Here is a 22,500-nt window from a genome sequence, read left to right on the forward strand (position 1 = left end):
GCCATTTGGTACCACAGAGATCCGCACAAGCAAAGTCCAGCAGGGGTTTCATTCTTCAAGACTGAAACTTTACAACACATTTTGTGAGAGACTTTATCACATTATTGCAGTAACCAAACGTGTTTAGGTATTCCTGTATCCGAGCGCCAAACACACAAATACAGAGACCACCAAGACCCACAGGAGTGAAGTCTTGATTTTATTTAGATATGACAGATAAACTATTATATAGCATAAAACAAGTTTTAAACACATGATTATATATATATATATATATATATATATATATATATATATATATATATATATATATATATACAGTACAGGCCAAAAGTTTGGAAACATTACTATTTTTAATGTTTTTGAAAGAAGTTTCATTCTTGTCATCAAGCCTGCATTTATTTGATCAAAAATACAGAAAAAAATGTAATATTGTGATATATTATTACAATTTAAAATAATAGTTTTCTGTTTGAATATACTTAAAAATAATAATTTATTCCTGTGATGCAAAGCTGAATTTTCAGCATCATTCCTCCAGTCTTCAGTGTCACATGTGACATCAGTCGATCACATGATCCTTTAGAAATCATTCTAATATTCTGATTTATTATGAGTGTTGGAAAAGGTTCAAAAGAACTGCATTTATTAAAAAATAATAATAATAAATAAATGTAATAATATATTTTCTTTACTATACATTTTTATTAATTTAACATATCCTTGCTGAATAAAATTATTTATTTTATTTAAAAAGAAAGAAAAAAAATTACTGACCCCAAATTACTGACCAGTAGTGTATATTGTTATTAAAAAATATATATATTTTAAAAACATAGCTTTTTTTTTTTTTAACTTTTTATTCATCAAAGAATCCTAAAAAAGTATCATGTTCTGAAAAAATATTAAGCAGCAGAACTGTTTCCAGCTTTGATAATGAATCATCATATTAGAATGATTTCTAAAGGATCATGTGATAATGATCCTAAAAATTCAGCTTTGCATCACAGAAATAAATGATCATTTAAAGTATAATACATTTAAAAACTATTATTTTAAATTGTAATAATATTTCACAATATTACATTTTTTTTCAGTATTTTTGATCAAATAAATGCAGGCTTGATGAGCAGAAGAAACTTCTTTCAAAAACATTAAAAATAGTAATGTTTCCAAACTTTTGGTCTGTACTGTATATATTATAGTTTTTTTTCAGAAATAACATGACAAATCTGGGTTTTAAAATGAATGTTCTGTAACAAGACTAAAATAATATACTGGTAAATTAAAATTTGCTATTTATTTGTCTCGTGAGAGTAGCAAACACTATCAATTTACTGAGCGCTTGTTGAAAAGAATAATGCACAGTTATTTAGTCCCAGACGCAGCTTTAGTGTGTGTGTGTGTGTTACCTGGTTGAGACGGAGTATCGTTCCCGCAGGTGTTTGCACGGCACTCCGGCCACGGTGATGTTTTTAATGTCGTCCTTCTGAACGCCCAGGTTCGAGCCCTTGATAGTGACAGCTATTCCTCCTTTCAGGGGCCCGAACCTCGGCGTGATCTGAAATACATCAGAAGAAGAACACCCCAATTATGAGCCACCCGCAGAAAACCACAGATGACCAATCCCTCTAAAACAACAGAAAAAGAGGAATGTTTTCCCAGCAGTAATTCAGCAATGATCTGAGGTTTCTACTGATTTCTACTCAAACTGGAGAGGAGAACCAGAAAAGGGCTGTGTTTTGAGCTCGGGCTCGTCAGTGGAGACTCACGTCGGTGATCTGGGGGTCGGGACACTCTTTCGTCTCTTTCGAGGCACACAGCTGATCGTACACACACAAGCTGGACTGCGTGCACCACACACACTGGTATTTGGGGTCTGCGTTCTTACACAGGCTGCAGTCTTCACGTCCCAGAGAGCAGTTATACAGAGTGACTGAAAGAAAGCAATTGATTTTTTTTGCATGAATAATACAATAAGTAAATCATCTAAATAAATAAGTCTTTTAATGTCATTCAATGGCTTTGGGTGAGGAACAGCTGAATTTAAATAGTTATATGAGAAGTTTTCAAGCTCGATTTGTGAATGAATCATTCTTTTGAGTCAAATCTTTTCAATGAATCAATGCATCTGATTTATGAAGCAGTCTAAACCAGTCATCGTTTACTCGTGTCGGTCCAAACCTGTAGATTTTTTATTATTTTTTTTGCATGAAATAAGTAAATTATATATATAAAATGTACAATTTTAAGTCTTCTAAAGTCATTCAATGGCTTTTCCAAGAAAGTTTAAGTTGCTTAAGTTATATGAGATGTAGTGAAGACCAATATGTGAATGAATCGTTGTATTGAGTCAAATCTTTTTAATGAATCAATGGATCTGATTTATCAAATTTACCAAGTTTTCTGTCCTTGTTTTCTCATTTTGGACCAAACATGTAGGAATTTATTTGAATTTTAATATATATTTATGTATTATATTTATTATATTATATATTATATATTATATTTATATAAATTATAACATAACTATTATTTTTATGTAAATAACAAATCAAATAAAAACGTATGTAATAACAATGAACAACAATGAACTTCTCAAAAAAGATGCAAAAGCACCATATTTCATATGGTTCGTGTGCTTTATTCAAGACTTCTAAACAAATTCATCGGTCTGTGTGAGAAACAGCTAAATTTAGATTGTGAATGAATCATTCGTTTGAGTCAAATCAGTTGATCTGATTCACAAACTGAATTGATCGGAGTCTCAAATTCAACTGATCCGACTCAATCCCAGATCATCGAGCTGCTGAGTTTAACATGAGAATCAGATTCCTTCATTTTTATCCATTTTTGAAGCTTAAAAACACCTGTCCCCGTTCACTGAAAGTCCACTGCAAGAGCAGCCAGCGCATTCTTCAAAATCTCTTCTTTTATGTTCCACAGAAGAACGAGTCATACGGGTTTGGAACGGCATGAGGGTGAGCAAATGATGAAAAGCCAATTTACCGCTAAGACTGCTGTCGATCTTCTTTCCCGTGTGTTTGTCTCTCACGTGGAACAGGACGCTGGTCTCGTGAGCTTTATCAAAGGAAAACTGAAAGAGACAGATCAGAGCAGCTTTCATTTGGACAACAGCTCATCTTAGTTCAAAATACTCCTCTCCGTATCCACGGGCAGTTTGGCAGGAAGTCAACAAGCAGCCGAACAGTATATGCTGCTCTCTCCTCCACATTAAACACTTGAGACCAAGTACAGGCTGGAGGCTTTCCAACAGGGGGAGCTATAATCTCAAACTCCCAGAAGAGCCGCTGAAGTGTGCGAAGTGTCCCTTACATTGGTAATTGGTTGCATATCATTTAGCAAGAGCTTTTTATAGAAAAAGATTTAGAGTAGAGGAACAACAGTGTGCCTCGGGCGACATGCAGATAGAGAGAGAAACAGACCTGAGTGTGTGTGTGTGTGTGTGTGTGAAACTAACCATATATCCGCTGAAGGAGAAGAAGGGTCCCGGCTCTGTCTTGACATCTTCCTCAAACTTCATCAGCTCTGTTCCGATGGTGAAGTCACGACCCTGAAGTGTCACAGTTCACAAAACATCAGCAAAAAGCATCGTGAGACATTTATTCACTGGAAATGATGGAGGAAGACTAGGGAAGAGATTTGGAAAGAGATACAAGACAAATTCAGACAGATCTGTTTAGAGGAAAGTTCATTATGATTTATAATGGATTTTGAATGCATTGTTAGTGCACTAGAAAAAAAAAAAACAAATTAGTATTTTTTTCTTGCTGAAAAAAATTTGACTTGAAGCAAAATTTTGTAAAAATTATGACAATGTATGTTTTTACTATATATATATATATAATTTTTTTTTAAATATATAAACTATTTCATATTTGTTGAAGAGTTTTATTTACTTTTTTATTGTAAATATTTTCTTTTAATAATGAAATTCAAACTACAACAAACCTAATTAATTTTATGATATTTTTTATTTTATTTTTAAGAGTCACTGATTATATAAATAAAGAGTATTTGTATTATTTTTAAAAAAAGTCTTATATTATAAATATCAATACATGCTTGTAGTATTAATTATTTAATCTTTTTATTTAATTTATATTCTGTAAAGGTAAAATAATTAATAATTACAGTAATTTAAATATTATATTATGAATTAAAATATAGCATATTATATTAGTATACAATATTTTAATGTTATATACTATAGTAAATATATTATAAGTGATTACAGCTTTTAAAGTATACTACCGTATTTTCCGCACTTTTTTTCATAGTTTGGCTGGTCATGCGACTTATAGTCAGGTGCGACTTATTTATCAAAATTAATTTGACATGAACCAAGAGAAATGAACCAAGTTAAAACATTACCGTTTCCAGCCGCCAGAGGGCGCTCTATGCTGCTCAGTTCTCCTGTAGTCTACACTGAGCAGCATAGAGCGCCCTCTCGTGGCTGTAGACGGTAATGTTTTCTCTTGGTTCTAAATTAATTGCGACTTATAGTCCAGTGCGACTTATATATGTTTTTTTCCTCATCATGACGTATTTTTGGACTGATGCGACTTATACTCAGGTGCGACTTATAGTCCGAAAAATACGGTAACTCTGAAGTATACTCAACTGCTGCAGAACACCGACAGCTAAAGTATGGTTTGGGCTTTACAAAACTCAATAAACATGCAGTTTATTGAAATACAATTTTAACCAACATATAAAGCCCTACTTAATATATTACACAGTTGAGTCAAAGACAAAAATGAAGAATAGCATTTGATGAGAAAAGATTGAGCGCCTACAGATCTCACCTGGTACGGGTCCAGATTGATGCCCTCAAAACTGATCCGGGTTTTGTATCCGACCGGGATGAGGACGGGATCTGGGTTCTCGAACCGCGGACAACTCTTGTTCTAGAACACAGAGAAGATGGAGAACTCAGGAAAGCTGAACTAATCTATGGCAATTTTCGGGGCCGTTTTAAATTTACATCTGACATAAATTAATGAACATCCATTGAAACTATGTTGATGTGTATGAATAAATTATTATATTTGCAGCTGAAATCTAATATATCCTCATTGACATTGGCGACTGTGTCTAATTGCATAAAATCCATTTTTTGTTTTTATTTTGCTGATTCAGCTAATGTGTTTTGCATTACAACTTTCTGAGTAAAGTCATTTACTTTGTGTCCATTTCATCAGCCGTGTGTCGCTGTTCCAGGAAGCAGCAAATATCAAACAGAGTCGAGGCCATTTCTGAAATTGCTGGCACTGAATATCATGAAGTGGTTTAAAGAAACTAAAAATATAACATCTAGACCAGTTGGATGTGGTGCTTGATGACATGAATCACATGAAAGTAATCAAAGTGGCCCAAATCAATGGCGCTGATAGCAGACATACATCACCGAGACGTTTACTCAATGCGTGCTTTTTCATACATGTCATTTTTTGGTCATTTCCTCATCTGCAATACTGCTAAAACACTCTCCGTCGAAGGTTAGTATGAAAGTCAGACGATGTTTTTATTTGCCCAATACACATTCCTGGTCTTAAAGGAACAGTTCACCAAAAAAAATAAAACATTTCTGAAAATGTGCTCGTCCTTAGAACAGCCGAGATGTAGATGAGTTTTTTTTTTTATGGGAACAGATTTGGAGAAATGTAGCATTGCATCAGTTGTTTACCAGTGGATCCTCTGCAGTGAATGGGTGCCGTCAGAATGAGAGTCCAAACAGCTGATAAAAACTTCACAATAATCCACATCTCTCCAGTCTAGCAGTTAAAGGGGGGGTGAAATGCTATTTCATGCATACTGAGTTTTTTACACTGTTAAAGAGTTGGATTCCCATGCTAAACATGGACAAAGTTTCAAAAATTAAGTTGTACGTTTCCGGTTTGTCACAAGTTTCAGAAAGTTTTTTTCGAGTATGGCTCTGTGTGACGTTAGATGGAGCGGAATATCCTTATATGGGTGCTAAGGGCACGTCTGCCGGAAGAGCACGCGCTCCCGTATAGCAGAGCACTGAGAGCACAACAGACATTCACTGATCAGAGCGAGAGCGTTGCGAAATGTCACAAAAGAAGTGTGTTTTTGGTTGCCAGGGCAAGACAACCCTGCACAGATTACCAAAAGAGAAACAGCATTAAGGGACCAGTGGATGGAGTTTATTTTTACAGAGCATCAACGGAGTTGTGCAAGTGTTTGTGTTTGTTCCCTGCATTTCGAAGATGCTTGTTCACAAGGCCCAGTTTGACGCCGGATTTGCGTATCGTTTATTTCTTAAGGATGATGCAATCCCAATGAAAAAGGGTCACGATCGTGTGTTGGAACCGCATACAGTGAGTAAAACTGCTTCAAATATCTCTGCCTCCTTGTTAGTGCATCCCCTCCCATGCCGAGACCCGGGTTCGAGCCCCGCTCAGAGCGACTCGTTGCTGCTGCTGCTCTCATTCAGTTTCAGTCTCTGGATCTGATTCTGGATCAGAAATAAACGGCTGAATCTGACTGTAAGCCATGGTTTGTTTTGGAGGATGGGTTTTCCCTCACGATAATGTCACAACTTCCACATGCTCTCAACGCAAAAGCCTACTCGCGCTCGTGATTCTTTAGCTCCGCCCACACGTCACGCCTCCAGGCGCTCGTGTTTTTCCGGGAAAAATCGGTACAGACTATCTTTCTCTTATGAATTTAATAAAACTAAAGACTTTTTGGAGTTATGAAGGATGCAGTACTACTCTATAGGTACTCAAGATTAACAGGATATTGAGTGAAAACGAGCATTTCACCCCCCCTTTAATGTCTTGTGAAATATAAAGAAATATTGGTGTTTATAAGGAACAAATCCATCAAGGCATTTTCTGAACAGAATACGAGTCTATTGTTAAGGACAGTTTTCACTTGTAAACGGTGCTTGATCTGAGCATATTTCTCTCCTGATTCAGATTAGATTACCTTTTCACTGAAGAAAGCAATATTACGGATTATTCTGGAAACGTATTTTAGCCGAAAGCAATACTTTGAAGTTAAAAATGTCTTAAGTATGGGTTTATGGGTACTTTTTCACTTCTCAAGACATTAACTGCTGGATTGAAGTGATGTGGATTATTGTGATGTTTTTATCAGCTGTTTGGACTCTCATTCTGACGGCACCCATTCACTGCAGAGGATCCATTGGTAAGCAAATGATGCAATGCTACATTTCTCCAAATCTGATGAAGAAACTAACTCATCTTCATCTTGGATGGCATGAGGGTGAGCATATTTTCAGCTATTTTTCATTGATTGGCTAAACCAATCTGTTAAAAGTTCTCAAATTGTTTTCCATTCCGTTCTTACCTGTCTGTGTTTGATTATATTGGCGCCGGTTTCGGCATCGCTCAGATCCGTGCAGGTGTGCGCCGCAATGTTCCACTGACATCCCCAAGCGCTGCTTACACAGGAAGTGCATCTGCGGAGAAACACGCCAGCCATTACAGCACAGCTTCAAATCAGACTTCCAGTTACATCTCTCATCAGTGTGTAAATGTTTGGAGTAAAAGCATATAGTCCCAGTGCACTTCAAATAATACTCATTCATCAGCAACGTCCCAGAGCTCTTAAAAACACAAGGAGAAGGGGAAAAAGAGATGAGAGATCGACTTTCATGTGTGATGAATGAATGAGAAACTAAAGCAATTTCCTGCTCTTGGAGAAAAAAAACAAAAAAGTCTTTATAGAATCAAATTCAATTCCGGCTTCAGTGATGCGTTACAATTTATGAGTAAACCTCATCGTTACAGATGCTTGTATTCATTATACACACACTGGTGTCAGCATAAAGCGGGGGACACACACTCGCTGACAATAAAAGCCCAGACAGCAAACGTACGGTGTATTTTCTGCTCTCCGGACTGTCGCTGCACAGTTGTAGAACTTGTACTCGCTGGACGCGAACTGCACGCTACCGTTCACAAAGATCTGAACTGGAACCGCCACAAAATCTACAAAAGAAAATACACAGAGAGGGTCAGGAGGAGGTCAGCCAATCACAGCATCAAAGTCTAAAAGATACAGTAGCAAACACAGTCTTAAGGACACTAAGGGACTGTTTTTGGAGAAAGAAACCTTAAATAAAGTGCATGTGTGGACTATATGAGATATATTTCAAATTAAAGATAGAAATTCAATTCATAATGAGCTGAATTGGATCGCTCTGATTGTTTAACCGAATCAAGGTGTTCAATGGAAAGAATCAAATAAAAAAAATTAAAAACTTCACAAATGTGACCCTGGTCTTAAGTCACTGGGGTGTATTTGTAGCAATAGCCAAAAATACATTTTATGGGTCCAACTTACTGAGTTTTCTTTTATGCCAAAAATAATTGGGATATTAAGCAAAGATCACGTGAAGATATTTTGTAAATTTCCTACCGTAAATATATAAAACGTAATTTTTTGATAAGTAATATGCATGGCTAAGAATTAATTTTCTCAATATTTAGATTTTTTTTTGCTCCCTCAGGTTCCAGATTTTCAGATAGTTGTATCACGGCCAAATATTGTCCTCTTCTAACAAACCACACGTCAAAGGAAAGATGATTTATTCATCTTTCATATGATGCATAAATCTCAGTTTAATAAAATTAAGACTGTTTTTGTGGTCCAGGGTCACAAATTAGACTTTCAAGTTTCAAGTTAACAGCTAATGGAGGAGACTGACTTCTTTTATGGTCATTTATTATTATTATTATTATTATTTGTCCTTTTTGTAGCTTTGACAGGTCATGAACCGTTGAAAACGGGTGTCGAATTTGTAAAATTTCTCATTTGGGGTTTTAAAATAACAAAATATATGTTTGAAATAGCATGTAAATCATTAAATAATGAATTAAAAAATAAATATTACAATACATTTTACTTTTAAATAATTTTTTATAAAATTTCTTGTATTTAAAAATAACATTTTATAAATAAATACAATACACTTTTTATTACAAAAATAAATAAATAAAAAACATTAATTAAAATACTATTTGATGTAATTTAGACTGTAGATATAACTCCAAATCATTCTGGACCATTTTAAGAACTGGACTGCTAGATTACATGAACTCTAGTAATATTAATAATAATTATTATTATTTTAAAAACAAATGAATAAATAATTTAAACAAAAATAATACGATAAATACATTATTGCTTTCATTTATTTGAATAAAATGCCGCATAATTGCTTTAAATACCACATCATTCTAGAACATAACTGGATGGTTCCGTGTACACAAACAATAACTTAAAATTGTAATGAAATGAAATTCAAAATAGTAAATAATTCAGGTGAGACAGAAAATGAGAAGCTTTCAGGAACAGACAGCCCTTCATTAGGGCTAGAGTGTTTAGAAACAGCACTTTAGAGAGTCTGACACATACTGCGTGTCCCGTGTTGTGAGAGGGGTACCTTGGTGCGCAGGTGTCGGCGGTATTAGATGCTGCTCAGGTAAGCGACAGCTGATTCGGCCGTCCACCATCCTGGCGTTGCTCTGATAAGAGCCAAAGGCACACAGGATCCGGTCTGAATCTCGGAGGATCGGCAGCCATCGGAGGTTTATCTCAACCTGAGGGAGATTTTACAAACTCTGAACTCACACACTTGTGACGATATGAGAGAACGGAGCAAAACGATCCATCCCTCAATCAGAAATCTTTGCATGTACTACATACAGATTCCAAGGAGATGACTGCTTTGGGTTTGTTCCATGCAATTCAATGCACAAATAATGCAATCATGATGATGTTTATTGTGTTTATGTGCGACCGCCAGGCCATGGCTCCACCACAAGATTTCCAATCTTTGTCTGAATAATTAAGACTTCATAAGAATCTCCTCGAACAAATAACATTTCTCTAAAGACAACAGCTTTAAGCGTTCCTGTAAATACACACATCTTGTAATCAGAGAAGGTATTTTATCGCAGCACACAACACAACGGCAGCACCTTACTGTAACACGCCATCAGCGCCCATTGTGTTTTCACCGTCTGTTCACCAATATGGCCTCATTGTGTGGGAGTCGTGCTCAGCTTTTCTCATAATCAGCGCTGAACAGTCTGGTTTAAAAATAAGACTCTGGTAATTGTGTCCGCGACACTCAGCCTGGTACCTGCTGGGACTTCAAGCAGCTGAGATTCGGCGGGTGGAAAGAGACGACTCTCACACACTCTTGCCTTGGACTCCACAGCCAACCGTTCTTTTCCTCCGAGCGACTGCACTCCGATCTCCTGGTGCATCTACACAATCAATAACGCATTACAACATAACACTCCTCACGCTATTAAAATACAACAATATTATAAATAGTGCTGTCAAATGAGTAATCACATACAATGAAAGTTTTGTTTGCACAATACACATACATACAGCATATATTTAATATATAAACATAACTCATTTATCTGAACTATATACATACATGTGTGTGTATTTATACACATACACATACATATGTTGTGCAAACCAAAACTTTTAATTTTAATGCCATTAATCATTTGACAGAACTATTTATTAAATAACACTTATGTTCAGGGAAAACATGATGATTGTGTCTTTACATTGCAATTTTTTATTCTGTAAATAATAATAAAATAAAAATCTGAAATTCAGTCTAAAGTAGTATGTATCAACGTATAATAATAAGAAAATGCAATCAAAAATGCGATCAGTTTAAATTTTAAATTATATAAAGGAATACAGTACTTATATACATCTATACAGTGTATATATATATATATATATATATATATATATATATATATATATATAGAGAGAGAGAGAGAGAGAGAGAGAGAGAGAGATTAATATAAAAGTGTATGTAAATATATAGAATATATAAGTAAATGTTAAAATCCATTAAGATATGCAATTATATAATTAAAATATATTTAAATTAAAATACAATTAAAATAATAAAATTATATACTTATAATATAATATAATACAAGATAATTCAAATATCATACTAATTAAAGAATATATATGTAGTATGTAATATATATACTAAAAAATATGCTACACAAAAAAATTTACATTTATAATTTATATTTAAATACTATATATATATATATATATATATATATATATATATATAAATATATTAAAAATAAAGCACTGTCAAATATAACACATTTTTATAAATATAATTAAATTTAACAAATTATTTTGCACAATATATACAGAGGCTGGATTCAAACTTAATAAAACGTAGACATATTTTAAGTAAGCAACAACAACAAAAAATATGGATACCTTCCCTCCAGGACACACCAGCCACAGTACGGATCTCTCTGAGCGACGCACGACTGGCAGTCTGACTTCAGATGGCAGGCCTGTACGGGCACCTTCGTGATCTGCACCACCCCAAAATAATGACACGATTAAAAAAAGTTGCACTCATTAGAGCTCTGATGCATCGAAAGGAAGCAATGCAAAACCATTCACAATTCAGCAGATCATAGGTCCCAAAGAGACAATAGTCAAAAAACAATACAAAGAAGTATTTTGAAAAGTAGATAAGTTTATACTGAAATGAACTGACTTAAACGAACCCTGTAAGTTACTCAATTCAACCGGAATCAATTGCAGAAAATTACAAAGAAGACAACAAACAGCAAAGCATGAAGGATTTCAATACATCACCGCCTTGTAAACACTGCAATTACACCACCGTAGGGTCATAAGCTCAGCAAGACGTACACTATATCGGTGCCTTTAAAAAATACACAGGTATATTTCAGCACCAGCAGGAGCCGTAACAATAAAAGCCGCTGGAACAGTCGCAATCATGCGTTCCCTGAGGTCGAGGCGGTGATAATCAAAGAGCTGCTATTTAGTACACCGTCTGTGTTAAATGACTCCAGCCCCGTACCTTTTTCTCGGTGGTGATGTACAAGTGCGCCTGGGTTTTGTCAAAGAAAAGGTTCTTATTGACATAGCCGCTGGTTTTGTAACCCGGGCCGGGGTTGTAAGCCTCCGGATGGCTTGACAGATGTACCTGGGTAAAGACAGAACAATACACAAAGAGAAACCTGCAATTAAAGAGTCGAGCACAGAACCGGACACATCTGTCATATTCACGGACCACACAAACCCCCTCAGTGTGTCCCACGCACAACCTGACAACGTGTCAACCCTCAACTAATAGCCTACGAGCCACATAATGACCATAAAACTGTGCGTTTGCAGGAAACTCTAGACTGTTTTTATCCATCTATCGCTCAATTTCATCCGTCTGTCCTACAAACAAAGCCTTTTTATTGGGATGTACCAATTGGACTCACGTGGAGCGAGAGGTTCATTATTTCTAAATCATCGTCTAACGTCTTTAGTTGTGTCTTGGTTCGGTGACAGTAATATCTTTTTCTCTTTCATCCCTCTGTCAGAGATTCGCCACGTTCACCCTCCAATTCCCTCACCTGCCAAAGCCTAAACTCCAGCTTTGTGACGCGCATGCTAACTCAGGTGTGTGACACCAGCTAGCTAGCTGGTTGTAGCGGTTCACTAATTGGTTGTCTCAGATTTCTGGAGATGCTCGGTTCCTCAACATTTCCTTAACAAGGCTTATTTTTTTCGCCATCTTCCTACGGGCTGTCAATTTTTGGGGTTATTTTTACACTAAGGGAAGGTTAGTTAAAGGGTTACTTCACTAAACAATGAGTATGGTGTCATTTACTTATCTACATGTTGTTTCCAACCAGTATGACATTTTATTTTTAGGAGAATGAAAGGAGAACTTTTGAATACTGTGCTGGTCGTTCTTTTCCATGTAATAATAAACGAACTTCAAAAGCTTTAAAAAGACACGAAGTTGTCATAAAATTATAAATGTACAGTAGTATGACTCTTGCTTTGTTTAAAGTCCTTCGAAGATATACATTTGTGTAAAAAACAAAAATAAAGGTACTTTTTCATTGATAATCAGGTGAACTCCAGAAGTGAATCAGTTTGATTCATAAATGAATCACTTAGAGTAGTTCTGTGAAGTGCATCAAATGATTCGGTGAAAATCTCTGACTAAAAAGATTCATTCACATTACTAATACTTCCAGGATGAACAAAGGAGAACATTTCCACTCAATAATGACTAATATGTTGATCTTTTCCTCACAAAAAACGACTATATGACTCCAGGAGACTTGAGAATATAGTTCATACTGAAAGTCACATGTACAACTTTTATAACAGTTGTTTTTTAATAATTTTAAAGCTTGGCAGCAGTTATTCTCATTCAATATCATTGTGTTAAAAACAATTAAAGCACCTCTATTACATAATTTTGAATATTGCCTTTCATGCAGTGTGTATTATTTGCATAATGCCCATCTATGCTCGACGTTGGCCGGCCGTGAACAACTTGACCTGGCCTCAAACACTGTAGTTTGCTCATGTGGTTAACATCATGCTGAGAAGCCGCTGTGTCCTTCGCTGTGAAAGTAAATACGTTTTATTTTCACTTCTGAAAGATGAAGCTGCAGAGGTTAAATTCACAGCAGTACAACCCCAATCTTTTTTGTGTTCCCATTATTTTACTGCCGACTGCTTTTCTAATCTCGGGGAGATCATTGCAGGATTCACAAAACGCTTGCTCTTGAAAGATGAATCAGTTCCCAGTTTATCTGGACCAGCTGGATCCACTGAATCACAGCCTGCAAGTATGATAAATAATAGATGTTTATATTTTCTATCTAGCGCTCCAAATATGAAACTATGGCAATGCGCGTATCGTTTCTGGCCAATTGCAGCAGTGTAGGCTCATGAAATTTAGGGGTTTAGAGAAACTGAATCTTAGAACTGCTTTGAATGAATCGTTTGATATTAAATGCGTATTTTGACAAAAACATTTATAAAAGCATTTTTTGACATTGTATGAATGTAAACCTATTATAGGAGATTCCCAAAACAATATTGAATCACATTCAAATATCATTCTGTAGTGTTATTCTTATATAACTAAGAATACATTCCCACTTATATTCCCACAAAGTGGTGAAGCACTTCAATGCTATGGGCTGTAGCACCTCTGGATGAGGGTTTGAGCACCGTGTGAATGCAGTTTTTTTAATTTAACACCGCTTATCTCACCTTGATCACCTCTCCGCCATTGTGTCCCAGAAAAGCAATGGTGTGATCGTTCTCGACAGCCACTGCCACTGCAGTCAGCAGGTTCTGTCTGACGAAGACCGGATTGGCCTTCAAGGCAAACTCCTGTCGACTGGCCAACGGAGATGGGAGAAAATCGGCTCCGCACTTATACTGGTTCACAATGTCTTTCTGCAAGATAACAAAGAGTTAACGAAAACAGACACTAACATAAAAATGAAATCAAAATGTACTATTTATATGCTACTCGCCTTGTCTTAATCTTTCAACAAAGAATAAGAATTTGCTCCAACTCTAATACATTTTTTCTCCAAGTCTACATTTTTCCTTGCATCTTCTTTCAATGCATCACAGAAGTTAAATGGGTTACAAAAGAACATATTTTGTACATCTCTACCCTTCGGGTTGTTAAATGTTAAGCACATAAAAATGATTAGTTCTTGCTGCAGTTTTACATTAAACTAAAGCATAAAATACAGGTAAGAAAGTATGTTTTCTCCCATATAAAATGTATTTGGGACATTATCTTTTGTTTTTTAATAGTCCCTGTGTGTGGGTAAAACCCTTTATTTCCATGTGAATGACAGGTGTCAGTGCAGAAAAAGAAACTACTTTATACAACCCTTGGAAGAGCAAAGTGTTAGGTCCAGAAAAAGTGAAGCATTGCCAGTTGTTAAACTAGCAATAAATACATTTTCCACTTAGTGTCATTGATCAGTGTTGTTACTTACATCGTGTTTGACACATGGATCATCTTTACTGGACGTGTAGGGACTCTCCACAACTAATCTGTCGTCAATCTTGCCATTGTTTGTGTAACAAGCAGTAACGATGGCCAAGAGTTTCTGGTTGATGTTTTTAAGGGGATACATACACAGAGCTGATTCGGTGGCCCCTTCCTCTGAGCTAGCTACCACAAACAGGACCTTATCCCACTCCCGGACATTCCCATACTCCGCGGATTCAGTTATGGCCTGTGCTAGCACTTTCCCCGGTTCGGTCAAATACGCGGCCTGGACTTTGTTGTAGCGATTCTTCGGACCGCAACTAAGCTGAAGCTCCGTGTACGAATAATAGTGATTGTCGTTTTCGCAGAGGCGTGAAACAAAAGTAAAGTTCTTGTTGTCCGTTCCGCCGAAAGTGCGTGAAAAGAGGAAGTAGACGAAGTTGTCGTTTTTGAAGGCGAAGCGGAAGTCATGCAGGTATCTGGGCACAAAGGGAACCGCTTGGACCGTAGACGCCTCGATGATGCTCTCGAACACGACCCAGTCGTGGTAGTTCTGCACGATTCTGGTGCTGATGAGTTTGGAGCTGTCCATGCTTCCGTAGCCTTTCCCGACTAGAAAGACGCTGAACGGTTTATCATCGATTTCAAGCGTGGCCATGACTCCCACCACGGAAACGTGCTCTTCAGTGCTGGTGGCGTAGGTCCGCTCCCCTTTGCTGTCGCTGTAGTATATCTGCTCTTTGACATTGGTAAGGTTGAGCAGAGAGCAGATTCCTCGGTACAAACTCCCACAGACTATCAGTGACCCATTAGCCGAATGAACCAGCAAGAGTTTATTGGTGTTGTTGGTATCTTTCAGGTCCTGGCAAGTAGAAACCGGAGGGGTGCATCCCCTCGCATCTTTCTTGGGCCCTGTTTCAGCTCTGGCCTCAAGGTGCAATGAAGAGTTCAACTGATAAATGGCATTGACCGCACCCAGGTAAACGCGACCGGACTGTGGGTCTCTTGCCACGTTATTGATGGGTGTGTCCGTGGAAAACGCCAGTATGGGCTTTTCAGAGAAAGCAGTGGTTCCTTGTAGCACCAGTAAGAACGCTGGTAACCAGGTGGCCATTGCTGGAAAAAGAGAAAGAGTCTGAATTAGGATGCAAAGTTCAGTTGTTGGGGTGTTGAATTGCGCGGTCAAGCACATATAAAAGTGAGGTTAATTGGTAGTGCTAGATTAGTAAGTCACTATGACACACAGAACACCGCTAGAACATTGTAGCAACCACATAGAACACCCTAGAAACCACCCAAAAACATAAACACCTATTAAAACGTCCCAGCTACACCCGAGGAACATAGTAGCAACCCCCGGAAACACCACAGAAACTCCCCAGAACAAGTACTCAAAACTTCATAGAACCCCCTTTGAACACCATAGTGACTACCCAAAATATCACAGAAATCAAACAAAACAACCACCCCCACTCAACAACAACAACAACAACAACTGACACCCACTAAAACATCCTAGCAACACCTGATCAACATCTTAACAATCCCTGGAAAGTCCATAGAGCGACCACTCAGAACATGACAGAAACTCCCTGAAGAATCCCAGCGAGAACATCCTCGTAACCAGCAAGTATAGCCATTGCTGTAAAAAGTGAACGAACGAACACAATGCTACATCTCTCTGCCCATTCATCCCTTCTGAGAAACATTCTTCATATTAAAAAGCCTGACGAGGCTCAGCCTGGGTGGCTGTTTTATGATGTTAACCTGCCATTCCCTAGAGCTCCATCGAACCATCGAAGTGATAACGCATTCACCCTGAGGGTTGAGTTAATTTCAGCTCTCACATTCATTTACATAAAACCCGTGCCCTTCTATCGGCAATTTTCATCTTTTTTTCACCTTCTCCCTGCTGATCACGAAGCTCATTTATTACAAATTCCATTTCTTCACGTAAATGTAGCTGCCCTTTTTAGTTCATACCCTTAAACATTTCTTTTTAATTTGGAAAGGTGGCTTAAATTGGTTTATGCCGTTCGTCCTCTTTTCGGGAATTGGTTTGTTATTCTTTTACTTGGTACTGAGAACGTTTTTTGTTCTTGTCTGATGTGTTGCAGCAGTTTAGATTGAAATCAGATGTAGATGCATGCTAAAGTCGCTAAAGTGTGACCAATCATCCAATGAGATCTCTGCAGTTTCTCCTAGACGGAAAAAATTTAGACTTTTGCTTGTGTCCCAGAATTTCCCTGTAAGAAAATCACAAATTAGGTCTCTGTAAAGTCAAAGTTGTTTCTCCTAAACTGCAGTGAGTTCAAATGAAGACCAAAATTAGTCTTTTGCTTATGAGTAAAGCTAATAAATGGATAGATACTCAAGATTGTTCTTGTGTCTACAAGTGTGACTGATCTTTAGTAGAGAAAAATCCCCAAAGAGACTAAATGGAGAGCAAACAGACTTGTTCTTGTTCTGAAAGCATGAATGATCCTCTTTGTAAAGATAAACCACCAATGAGATCTCTGTAATAACTAATTTGTTTCTCAGCAACTGACGAATAATGACAAAAAAAGACCTTTTCTTGTGTTTGAAAGTATGACTGGCCCTGTAAATAAGACAAACCTACAGTACAGGAGAAATAAATCACCAACAAGACTAAACAGAGTGCATATGAAGACTTTTCCTTGTATCTTCTAATCTTCTGATTCTAATTTTTTGAAGAAATTTCAACAATTTCTCTATACTCAGATTTGAAGTCTCCCATTAAAAGTCAGTTTTGATAAAAACATTTCTCATCAAAAGTCTCCCAAAGCCAAATGATCTGAGCTGTAATCCACATCTACTCTTTCTGTATGTCAACAGTTGATTTGCGACCTGCCTGTGGAGAAACATCTAAGATGAAGCTGATACTTTAATGTATCATTTGTGTCTATTATTCTTGGAGAAACATCTGATGCAAAGTTGATGCTCCAATAACTTTCCAGAGCTACGAAGCACCAATCTGTGAGCGATCGCATTTTCCTCAGAGATTTACTTTGGGATTGGGTTTAGGAGCTCTATGGAAGCAAAGACCACCACAATGCATTTGCCTGCAGGTGCTTGAAAGGATTCATATAATATTTAACCTCTAATTCAGGAAGACAAATAACAGCATTTACTGACAGCGCTAGACCTGAAAGGACATTTCAGCAGCTCTAACTCAATACTGAGCTCATGGACACAAAGGAAATGGGACGTGGACATATAGATCAGTGACAGAGACTTCGGTTAAGAATCACACATATATCATCAGGGATCCAATTACCCTGACATGTGTGTTCGTAATGCAGGACACAAGGTCAAGACACACTGGCCTGTGTCCATTAATTCTGTTATTGCAGTCAGCAGCCTCGGAGAAAACGTAGCCGTCTGTCTCAATTAAGGCAAATGACAAAGCGCAGGATTCAAATGCTAATTTGTTGGGGTGTCGAGTAAGTATAATGGTGAGGTTAATTAGCAACACTTACTAGAACTGTAGCTAAAGTGGTAGAGCATTGCGTTAGCAAGCGCAAGGTTGTAGGTTCGAATCCCAGGGAACACGTTAGGAGAAATTGTTATCCTGAATGCAATGTAAGTCGCTTTGGATAAAAGTGTCTTAAATGCATTAATTTAATTTAGAACAAATACTTTCACTATTGCTCATACAGTACTAACGTAGTGTTTTACAGATATGAATAATACCTCAAACCACATGTGGTTTGTTGAAAAGAGGTGCGCTGTTACTTTTATAAGCAATCAGACATATCATTTCGTTTAAATTACATCAAGCCTTAAAGTTCTGCATAACAAACACAATGGAAACCCATTCAAGCAACCTCTATATTATCATAAAAACCCACAGGAACATCCTAGCAACCTGCACACATTCACGCTCACGTAATGTAAAAAAACAGTTGAAATTATCACATAGCATAGGAAAACAACACAACAATGCACATACTTTTGTGTTCAACAGAAGAAACAAACTCTGACAAAATTAGAATAAGTGGAGGGCGCGTAAATGATGAAAATCTTCATTTTTGGGTGAACTACCCCTTTAAATTTGTTCACTGATGAAAACATACCGAGTGTGTTTGCGTCCATAATCTTACATCGTTAATGACCTAACATCTAAAGACAAGTGCATACATTATACTTTAGTTTTATCAAGTACATATACATATATATACATGATTATACATTATCACATGACACAGTATGTTTTCTCCCTACTGAAGTGCACTCCAAATGATATCTGGAGCAAAGCTGTTTCTGGGCTGAAGGGCAAAAAAATAAAAGGCTCCAATGAACCTCCCTTGTTTAAGCATGATGAAAGACAAAAACCTTTTTATTAAAACATGCAAAGGGTAAACTTTTCCCAGACACAAACTTCTTCGAGAGACAGAGTCTTTAAACTCTGATTAGGCCGACCGAATTCCTGCCTGCTCTTTCTCATTGTACACAGCATGTAGCTTCAAAGATTCATTCGCTTATGCATGCAAGTCGCTCACATCCAACCCCAAAAAACGTCTGCTGCCACACAAATTCCCTCAGATGTGCGGTTATAGGTCATCGTGTGTGGATGACGTCGGATAACACACTCCTAATTTACCTGAGGACAGATACTGAATTAGCCGAGGGCAAACGTGTCTGATAAATAAAAACCAAACTAGTAATGTGCTAATGAAGCAAAAACATCTGGAGGAATCCGAATGGAGAATCAGGAGTGTTAAATTATAACTGTACCGAAGAACAGAGGGGTTTACCTCCAGGAGAGAGACAGAGAGAGAGAAAAGAAGACTCATTAGTGTAGGTTTATTATTGCCTGCGAGAGATAATCCTGTTTTCTCCTCAGTCAGGCGAAGGAACAAAACACCTTACAAAACAGGCGGGAAAATAAAGGGCCTTGTTAGATCTCGCAGGCTTTCAGATTCGCCGTGTGCCACTTCAAGGGAAGTCCATATGTGCCTTTCACCTGGGTCCCTGAAGATTACAGCATGCAGTCAGGTTCAAGCTTTCAGGCGCGCATAAAGCTACATCTCAAACAAAACATTCTGTAATGAATGCAAAAACATACAGAAATAATGGTAAATTCTGGGAAAATATACAGTATATGTGCTAATGTTAGTTAGGGTCAGGTATTTAGGGGCTTGCACGGAACTTGTTTGTTCTTTGAAGATGGCAAAATTTGTAATAATAACTGAAATAAATCTAATTTAAAAGGGAAAGAAAAAATGAATGACAAAGTAATGAAAATTTACAAAATAATAGAATTTTCCTCATCTAAATAAACGGAAAGGACCCCAATAATAATAATATTAATAAAATAAATAAATAATAATAGTAGTAATTAATTCCCAATTATATCCATACAGAAAAAAAAAAATCATAATTAATAATTATATAATGGGAAATTCCCAGTCTACAAAAAGCCTGTAAAAGCCTCTATAACTGAATGAATAATTATCTGAATTTAAGAATTGTAAATTAATAATAAAAGATAAATAAAGGTGAAATATATATATACACACACACACACACACACACACACACACACATACACGCATACACACACACACGCACATGCACAAACACACACACACACACACACACACACACACACACACACACACACATATAGTAACAAATAGAGAAAATACACATAAATGCTAACGCTAGTCAGGGTCAGGTATTTATCCTTTAGCACTGAATAGTATAAAACAATAAATTATCAGTAAATAATTTGTGACTTATTTCTACAGAAAGTGTGTTGTCAGTATACAAGCATTTAGATGTCAGCCTCAAAGCCTACAGACAAGATTTCATGGACTTTTAATAAATGGAAAAAGAGAAAGACTTCTACACTTCTTATCAAGAGAGAATGAAGAGCACAATAAATAAATGAAATCACCGGGCTGAATTTGGTCAGCGGGGAGTCTGCGGCTCCTGTGAGCCCGACACCTCTGAAAGTTCCTGTCACAGACGCCATTGAATTTCCATATGAGTGATTATCCCGACCGCCTCTTCATTTATTTTCATTTGATGGAGCGCGAAGCGGTTGGCTGTGGTGACCAGGCCGGCGGTAAGAGCAATTAACAAACAGGCCGGAGGACTAGAGCGTGGCAGGACAGCGCCTCTGCGGTGTGTGCGCTGTGACCGTCCACGTTTGGCCTCATCTGAGCGTTTATTGTTCACCACCAGATGTGCTCCCTCACAAACACACATCTGTCTGCATGTTGGGACTGGATCCAGCACTTACTGGTCCTCTTTGCACCTTCTGGCTGAGCCGGATCTCCGCTGGGAACGCATGTGTGGACGGTGGACACAGCTGGCCCAGGCCAAACAAGATTAAATATGGAACGCTGGACGGAAATTCTCCACCAATCCCATTCGATTATCCGTCTATCCTTTCCTCTGTGCCTTTCTCTCTCTCATGTTGATTTCTCATTTGTTTTCCCCTTATTTTCCAGCAGTCACACACTTGGAACTCTTATGACGCCTCGGTGAATCTATTACACACCTTATTGTCTCTAACTTTGCATCTTTTTAGTCGGTGGAACCGTGAAGCTTGATTCTTCTTCTGTGCCTCCATTTCACAGAGAACCAAGAGGAGTTTCTTTCATTTTTGGCCTTTTGGATCGATTTATTAATGCTATGATGTTGTGAAATTCTGTCTTAATAAAATCTTAAGTAGTTGCTAACTAAATCTGAATAAATAAAATAAAATAAAGTAAATAAAATAAAAATACATAAATACATACATAAAAATAATAAATTAAATTAGAAAACAAAAAACTAAATGAAATAATTTCACAGTCTGAATAAAAAAGCCAAAAAAATTAAAAATACGGCCATTTTCCAGTCTACAAAAGGTAAGACTAAAAGGTAAGACAAAAGTATTTAATCTCAAATAAGCATTTTTATCAGACTCGTATGATTATGTTCATTTATTTCACTTTAATGGCATAGAAAGGGACCTATACATTGACACTAAAGTCAAATTAATGAACCTAAGCATAGGAACCTGAAAAAAATGCTAATAATAATAATGAAATGACAAAAAAAGCTAATTTCTCAGTTGAAAGTGAATAATGAATAAAAAATGTAACGATAAAACAATGAAAATATGAAATAATGGTAATTACCAAGTCTGAAAAAAGTAATCAAAAAGTGTGTTTGTGTGTGTGTGAACATATACATACATTACTTTTTATATGACATAGAGAGTAACACATTATCGCAGGTGTCTGAATTTTACCTGCCAGCATTTAAAAAGAAGAGTGCTGTAAGTTTGAGTATATTGAGTGTATTGTGAAAATACCCCCCAAAAAAGTAAAAGTTGAACAGCACTTAATAAAACATGCACTGATGAGGTCAATGTGGCACACACTACTAACTGTCCAAAACAATTACTGTCCTATATTGAATATTGTAGGCACAGTACACAAGAATTTCCATTCCAAATATAGCTGCAGGAGAGAGAAAAGAGGGCGAGGGTCAAAGGTCAGAGACGAGTAGTGACTGAGCTCTAGATGTGTGTGCATGTGTGTGTTTGTAGACCCTTCCAAACGTCAGCTCGTGCCTGTAACACCTGTGCGCTTCGA

The 22,500-nt window shown here is 37.0% G+C and overlaps 1 protein-coding gene across 4 annotated transcripts in view; it reads right to left on the bottom strand.

Moving 5' to 3' along the window:
• Positions 1 to 22,500, bottom strand: part of LOC113066668 (plexin-B2-like) — a 77,853-nt gene that overhangs the window by 22,642 nt on the left and 32,711 nt on the right. For all 4 annotated transcript variants that reach the window (XM_026238616.1, XM_026238615.1, XM_026238613.1 and 1 more), the window contains 13 exons: positions 14,889 to 16,000; positions 14,140 to 14,328; positions 11,927 to 12,052; positions 11,308 to 11,408; positions 10,166 to 10,292; positions 9,464 to 9,620; positions 7,895 to 8,006; positions 7,363 to 7,474; positions 4,830 to 4,931; positions 3,482 to 3,574; positions 3,010 to 3,097; positions 1,773 to 1,936; positions 1,413 to 1,561 (listed from right to left, as the gene is read on the bottom strand). In XM_026238616.1, coding sequence (XP_026094401.1) covers positions 1,413 to 1,561; positions 1,773 to 1,936; positions 3,010 to 3,097; positions 3,482 to 3,574; positions 4,830 to 4,931; positions 7,363 to 7,474; positions 7,895 to 8,006; positions 9,464 to 9,620; positions 10,166 to 10,292; positions 11,308 to 11,408; positions 11,927 to 12,052; positions 14,140 to 14,328; positions 14,889 to 15,998 — 2,630 coding nt within the window. In that variant the 5' untranslated portion in view covers positions 15,999 to 16,000. The remainder of the gene's footprint in view (positions 1 to 1,412; positions 1,562 to 1,772; positions 1,937 to 3,009; positions 3,098 to 3,481; positions 3,575 to 4,829; positions 4,932 to 7,362; positions 7,475 to 7,894; positions 8,007 to 9,463; positions 9,621 to 10,165; positions 10,293 to 11,307; positions 11,409 to 11,926; positions 12,053 to 14,139; positions 14,329 to 14,888; positions 16,001 to 22,500) is intronic.

Source organism: Carassius auratus, chromosome 50, assembly GCF_003368295.1.
Source record: "Carassius auratus strain Wakin chromosome 50, ASM336829v1, whole genome shotgun sequence".
In the NCBI taxonomy this organism is placed as follows: domain Eukaryota; kingdom Metazoa; phylum Chordata; class Actinopteri; order Cypriniformes; family Cyprinidae; genus Carassius; species Carassius auratus.